Source organism: Neophocaena asiaeorientalis, unplaced genomic scaffold (assembly GCF_003031525.2).
Source record: "Neophocaena asiaeorientalis asiaeorientalis breed wild unplaced genomic scaffold, Neophocaena_asiaeorientalis_V1.1 scaffold251, whole genome shotgun sequence".
In the NCBI taxonomy this organism is placed as follows: domain Eukaryota; kingdom Metazoa; phylum Chordata; class Mammalia; order Artiodactyla; family Phocoenidae; genus Neophocaena; species Neophocaena asiaeorientalis.
Genome location: NW_020173377.1, coordinates 1,150,240 through 1,156,597, shown reverse-complemented (window position 1 = coordinate 1,156,597; position 6,358 = coordinate 1,150,240). Strand labels below are relative to the sequence as shown.

Below are 6,358 nucleotides of genomic sequence, written 5' to 3'. Positions count from 1 at the left end.
GGGGGGGGGGTGGTGGGGGGAAGCAGTGATGGACAATTAAGCCCTATCAGAAGGGAACAGGCCGTATAGTCAAGGAAGACCTGTGTTCAAAATCTGGTTCTGCCATTTCCTGGCTATGGGTTATTTATGTCACTTATATAAGTGACTGGGAGCCTTAAGTTGTCCCGAGCCTCAGTTCCTCCAGCTTAAAATCTGCTAGGTTTAAGAATCAAAGGTAATGCACGCCAAATGCTTTGTAAAGGGCCTGACATATAGCAAGCGTTCAACCAAAGGTAGGTGTGTTAATAATACTCAAACCAGCATACCCGGACAAAAGGACACGAAAAGGTACCGTCCAGTCCGCCTGGATCACCACCTCCCCCCACACCCATTCACAGGAGGGACTCAGCCCTGTGCAATGCGGAGGCTTTTTGGAGCAACCCTCCAGCTACATGCAGTGCACGCGTGACGGCCAACCAGCCAACAGCTCAGAGACCTCAACCCTCACCTGGATGAGGCCCCCTGGTCCTAAGGTCCCGCCCCTCTCTGAAGGACGCAGGGAAGGGGGAGGAGAAAATAATCAACTCTGCTGAAGCCTCCCTGGAGGAGCAGCCATTTCTCCCGGGCCGGCCTGTTGCTCCAGGGTCCGCCCCCAGCCCCTCTCCACAGCCGGGCAGCTTCCCTCCCCCTCTTCCCGCCCAGGAAAGGAGAAAGAGCCAGAAAAATGACCCTCAGGAGGAGGGTTAGGATGAGGGCCAAGGAGGTGGGGTGAAGGCAGGGCCAAAGCCCCCCCCCCACCCTCCGAGAACAAAGGACAGGAGGCTGGGAGGTGCTCAGGATGCCCGCACCTTGGGGCCAGTCCCTGCTAGGCAGCCTCCGAGGCCCACAGGCCTGGTGCCCAACCCCATCCAGACCCCGGAGGGCCTCCAACTCCTTCACAGTCCGCAACTGCCCCCATTTTCTGTCCTCCATCTCCCCCACAGCCTTGAAGCGTGCGTGGGCGGTACGCTGCCCCAACTCTCCCGCACACTCTAAAGCCTCGAAGAGCCCTAAGGTTCCTGGGTCTCGGCCTCTCAGCCCTGAGCCACCCTCTCAGTTCCCGGTGTCTGCGCCCCACCCCTCCCCCATTCTTGTCTCTGCCTCAGCGCGAAGGCCCCAGATCCCTCCTTTACTTTTTGAGCAAATCTCAACTGCAACCCCTAGGCTCCCCCAAATCAAGGCCCCGCCCCCTCTACTTCTTCACAGCCTGCAGCGCCCTGACCCTTTCCCCTGATTCCATCCATCAAATCCCCCACTCCTTAATCCCCCTCCTCCGGGACACCCTGTCACGTCCTCCCAGGCCGGCGCCCCTCCAGGCCTAGAGGATCTAGAGGGGCCTCCGCCTCAACCTGACTCCCCTCTTCCGCAGACCCCCTTTATCCCCTGATTCTCCTCAACCCTAGCCTCCTTTTCTAAACGCGTACCCTTCCCAAGCCCCCTCCCTGGGCCCCACCCAAAGACCCTCTTTCCGGAGCTGCGCGGCCCAGGCCCCTTCCCCAGATTCCGCCATCCCAGGCCCCCTCCTCAAAATCGCAGCCCGCCTACCCCCAGCTCCCCAGTTGCGGGGCTCAGACGCCCTCCCCAACACCCCCGACTCAGGCTCCGGGTTCCAGCCGTCACCCCCAGTTCGGGCGCCCAAGCCCCCAGCACACCGTATACGTGTCCACGAGCTCAGAGCCCACGACGCGCGCCTCCTTGGCCGGCTCGGCCTCCCGCTCGGTCACTCCCCCCTTCGCGCGTAATTGACAGCAGCCGCCAGCGGCGCGCGTGCGCAGGACGCCGGGGACTGTCCTCTTGCGTAACCGGTACCTGCGTGGCGCCGCCTGCCGCGCTCTTTGCGGCGTGGGAGAAGCTGAGGGCCTATGCGGGGACTGCTCTGGGCACTGCCGCTAGGTGCCCAGGAAGGGAGGTGCGATGGCCCCGCACCTTCCAGGCTACCCGAAGCAAGTCACTGCCACGCCTGGCCTCAGTTTCCCTCTCCAGATAAGAGACAGTAACCACATCTCACCTGGCTCTTGGGCTTATTCCCTGGAGGGCACGAGAGGGTTGAGAGAGAAGATCTGATCTGTGCCTGGAGCCCGAGCGGGACAGAATAACTCTGGGCTATTTCTTAACCTCTCCGACTCGGAGATCTCTGTCACATGGGTTTCTAGTGAATTGAGTGGGTTAATCCATGCAATGCATGTCAGGCAGGGCAGGGAACTGGTGTAGGCTCTGTGTGAAGGAGGTGAAGGGTTAGGTGGAAGGAAGGGATATGTGCTGGCCATCTGGCACAAGACCCCCAGATGGAGTCCTACCAGAGCTCAAAATGAGGGGGCAACAGCCTGATCCTGGACCCAGGAATTACAGTACTGGAAAGGGGAAGCACAGAGAAGCAGCCCTAACTCAGGGGAAGACCCAGGTCTAGAAAAGAGAGGTGGTAACGGAACTGGAGGGGGAGAGTCTTACACAGATGGGGCATCTGTTGGTGTATCAATATTTGTTGAATGACTGATTGAGTGCAGTCAAGCCTAGAGCTAGTACTTTTCTCCCTGGGGAGATGAGAGGTCTTGGGCATGGCTCCTCTGGCACCCTTGGCAGAAGGGCTCCAGACCACACTCTCCTGAGGTAGGTCAGTGCCTTCCTTCTCCACCAGTTCCACAGCACCATACTCTGAGCTTGGCATTCGAGGCTTCTCTTGGCCCGGTCCTACACTCCCAGCCTCTTCTTGTATACTGCTGCCCCTACTCCAGAGAGGTTTAACTTAAGGCAGGAGCTACCAAGTCAGACAGACGTTGAGCAAGTCTCCACCCTCCCAGGAGTCTCACCCACCCCCCTGGTTGGATAGGAGTTGAGCTAATGTGTATAGGGGCCTGGCCAGAGGCCCACGACACTGGAGCTCCTGTCCTGTCCTGGGCTCACGTTTTCACTCGTTAAAACCTTTCCAGAGAGTCCCCTGGGGGAATGGGGGACAGAGGAAAAGAGACCTGGTCCTTGTAGCCCTTCATCGGCTCCTTGCCCTGGGCAGAGGACACAGGACTCAGGCCAGTGTGAGATCACCAGAGCCGGGGGGAGGGAGTGGAGGATACTGCAGGCAGGGGTGGGCTGGGCGGGGAATGAGATGGGGCAGGGCTATTTAAGCCCAGGGCTGCTGGCAACCCCAGCAGCCTGCCCTGTGAGCCGCCAGTATGGATGACATCTACAAGGCTGCGGTGAGGGATGGGTCTGGGCAGGGCTGGGGTGGGTTGGCGCACTGGGGGCTCATTCAGCTCGGGATGGGGTGCAAGGTCACCCCCAGGAGGTGGTGGGGACCCAGGAGAGGACCCACATACTTTCAGCCCAGGCCTTCAAGGGGACTGTGGGTCTGGTGTTCCCGGGTGTGGAAGGGGTGAGTTTAGGGTCTGTGGGAGCGGTGCAGGGTGGTGGAAGAGGATGTCGAAGCTTTTGCAACAAGTCTAGACCTGTCTCCAGACATCTATAGTCTGTGTTATTGTCTCCCAGCCACATCTCTCTGCGTTTGTGTCTCTGGTCACTTTCCCAGTCTCTTTCTGTCTCTTTGTTCCTCCCAGGCTCTTCCTCTGAGGCTCTGTCGCTGTTTCCCTGCCCCCCATCTCTGTCCCTCACATTCTGCTTCTCACACACTCCCAATCCCCCACCCCCTCCAGTCCCTTGACTGGCTGAAGATGCTGTGGAGGGTGGGACAGGGGTTGTGAGAAGGGGGCTGCAGAGCCAGAATACTGAGCTGAAGAAGGGGCTTTGAAGTTTGGGGCAGGCAGGGAGTGACAGGGAAGAAGGAGCAGAGCACTGGGGCCCCAGCCCGCATCTGGCCTGGCAGGCTCAGGGCTCAGTGGCTTAGCCAGGGGTAAGGGCTAGGGGGTGGTCAGGTCACCCCAAGTCCCTGCTGGGGCCACTGAGGGGCTTCAGATGCTATTCTATCTCGGGATGGGGCGTGTTGCTGACCTACCCCCAGCGCAGAGACAAGGGCATCTGACACAGACAGCTGTCCAAAAGGGAACCCCTCCCTCAGCCCTGGGAAATGTGGCCCCATTCCTGGGCAGGGAAGGGCTATGGCTGGCTATGGGGGTGCCCCTGCCTATCCTGCAGGAGTCCGTGGAGCTGGGAGGGGGACACCAGCCCTCCACCCTGTGCCCATACAAGGCCTGGCAGAGCCAGGGACTAATTTTGGCTCCTGAGGCACCAGCAGGCCAGGGGGCCAGATAATGCTGCCCCACCCCTGCATGCCAGAGTCCCCAGAACAATCACCAGGTTTAACTTTGTCCCCTGTTAAAAATAGCCCAGTGGCCACCCCGGTCAGGTTACAGTGGGTGGCTTTGCCCACCCCCACACTGGTTTTATTGTCCCAACCTGAGGGACAGCTGTCTCTCTCTCAGGCCACCCAGCTTGGGTTTCGGTGGGGGGTGGGGGCGAAAGGGCGTTGAGTGGTCACTGACTATTGTTACTCAGGGTCACCTTAGTCCTGGAGGGGGTGCCCACCTGTCACCCTGGCCCTGAGCCCAGTCTCAGTGAGGCCAGCTGGGTCACCTCAGGATTCTGGGGGCTAGGAGGGAGAACTGAGGCCTCTACTCTGTGACCTGGGAATGGCCTGCCTCTTCCGGGTTTCAGTCTTCCCACCTGTGGAATGGGTTGGTTTCCTCGACAGCAGTTAAGGCCTGAGCCTGGGTCCTGAGACCGCTTTTCCTCTCTAGGTAGAGCAGCTGACAGAAGAGCAGAAAAATGGTGAGTACCCCAACACGCATGTGGGGGAACAGCAGAGCCGGGCTGGGGGAGCATGAGGACCCCAGGCTGGAGGCCAGAGGCTGGGGTCCCTCTCCCTGTGACCTCAGAGGTCTCAGAGGGAAGTGGGCAGGTTAGCAGGTGGCCCTAGGGGTCTGGCCTTCCAGGTTCTTGGCTGCTGAGCCCCGGCTGCTCTGTTTCCCCTCCCCTCCTATTGGACACAGAGTTCAAGGCAGCCTTTGACATCTTCGTGCTGGGCGCTGAGGATGGCTGCATCAGCACCAAGGAGCTGGGCAAAGTGATGAGGATGCTGGGGCAGAACCCCACACCTGAGGAGCTGCAGGAGATGATTGACGAGGTGGATGAGGATGGTGAGCCCCTTTGCCCCCCTGCCCCCGCCCCGGACCCATAGTGCCCCCAACTCTCTGGGGACCTACATCCTGGCTCTGCCACTTATTACTCTGTGCCCTTAAAGGAGCTGTTTAGCCTCTCTGAGCCTTGGCCATATCATCTATAAAATGGGCACAATGACCACACTTGTCTCACAGAGTTGCTATGAGGATGCAGTGAGAACAGTGGGGTCTAGTGTCAAGGGCAGTGCCAGCCATTCTGACCGTTGCTCTCCAACGGCTGTGCTGCCCACCCCCCCAGGCAGCGGCACAGTGGACTTTGATGAGTTCTTGGTCATGATGGTTCGGTGCATGAAGGATGACAGCAAAGGAAAGTCTGAGGAGGAGCTTTCTGACCTCTTCCGCATGTTTGACAAGTGAGTGTGTGACCCTTGACCTCTGCCCCTGACCCTAGTGGAACTGGGCAGAGGGGGACAGTCTTGTGACCTCGAGGCCTCAGTCTCCCGTTCTGTGCAATGAGGGATGGGATGCCCCATCTCCCAGTGGTTCTTCCTTACTTCCTGGGGTCTTGGGCAGGGCTGCTTCTTCCCCTCCCCCTGCCCCTACCATGGACTCTGAGGCCCCCCTCACCCAACTGGCAGAAACGCTGACGGCTACATCGACCTGGAGGAGCTGAAGATCATGCTTCAGGCTACGGGTGAGACCATCACAGAGGACGACATTGAGGAGCTCATGAAGGATGGTGACAAGAACAACGATGGCCGCATTGACTATGACGGTGAGTAGGGGTGTGCTGAATCCCCAGTGCCCATGCCCTGCCCAGCCCCGACCTCTGACCTATGCCTGCCCCTCTCTCACAGAGTTCCTGGAATTCATGAAGGGGGTGGAGTAGACACCGACCTTCTCCCAGAGCTGCCTGTGCCAACTTCCAACTCCAGCCGGGCCCTGGGGTTAGGGGCAGGGGGCTAGGGTCCCCAGGATGTGAACTTGGGTGTGTCCTTGACCACGGGCCCTCCCTGACTACCTCCCCCAGCCCTGTCCTAGGGAATTCAAATAAAGCCCTGCTCCCTGGAGGCCTGGTGTCTGGCTTTCATTCCCTAATCTTCACTAGGGTGGATTCCTGCCCTGACCATTTCTGTCCCTGTCCCAGAATCTGTGCTCTAACCACCCTTGCACCCCATCTTCTGCAGGAGGGGTTAGGTTAGATCAGAGACTACCATGCTCCATACCCACCTGGCTCCTTTCTATAACTGCTGGTACCCAGGCCCCGTCTCCAG

General features: G+C 59.3%; 2 protein-coding genes across 2 annotated transcripts in view; one reads left to right on the top strand and one right to left on the bottom strand.

The window, feature by feature from the left end:
• The window catches only part of NISCH (nischarin), a 40,892-nt gene extending 38,209 nt beyond the window's left edge, over positions 1-2,683 (bottom strand). Inside the window, exons 1-3 of the mRNA XM_024746313.1 lie at positions 2,590-2,683; positions 2,027-2,046; positions 1,671-1,907 (exon numbers count right to left, since the gene is read on the bottom strand). Of these exons, the coding sequence (XP_024602081.1) occupies positions 1,671-1,907; positions 2,027-2,046; positions 2,590-2,683 (351 nt within the window). The remainder of the gene's footprint in view (positions 1-1,670; positions 1,908-2,026; positions 2,047-2,589) is intronic.
• A 476-nt stretch (positions 2,684-3,159) lies between these two features.
• Positions 3,160-6,149, top strand: TNNC1 (troponin C1, slow skeletal and cardiac type). Its single transcript, XM_024746449.1, has 6 exons — positions 3,160-3,209; positions 4,704-4,734; positions 4,956-5,102; positions 5,383-5,497; positions 5,723-5,859; positions 5,942-6,149. The coding sequence occupies exons 1-6, from the start codon at positions 3,186-3,188 to the stop codon at positions 5,971-5,973; spliced, it is 486 nt and encodes a 161-aa protein (XP_024602217.1). The 5' UTR covers positions 3,160-3,185; the 3' UTR covers positions 5,974-6,149.
• The last annotated feature ends 209 nt before the right edge of the window (positions 6,150-6,358 follow it).

Excerpts from the sequence above, each read along its gene's own strand:
- TNNC1 (XM_024746449.1), top strand. The coding sequence starts at position 3,186 with ATGGATGACATCTACAAGGCTGCG. Across the intron at positions 5,498-5,722 it reads CTCTTCCGCATGTTTGACAA|AAACGCTGACGGCTACATCG; the intron begins GTGAGTGTGTGA and ends CCCAACTGGCAG. Across the intron at positions 5,860-5,941 it reads TGGCCGCATTGACTATGACG|AGTTCCTGGAATTCATGAAG; the intron begins GTGAGTAGGGGT and ends CCTCTCTCACAG.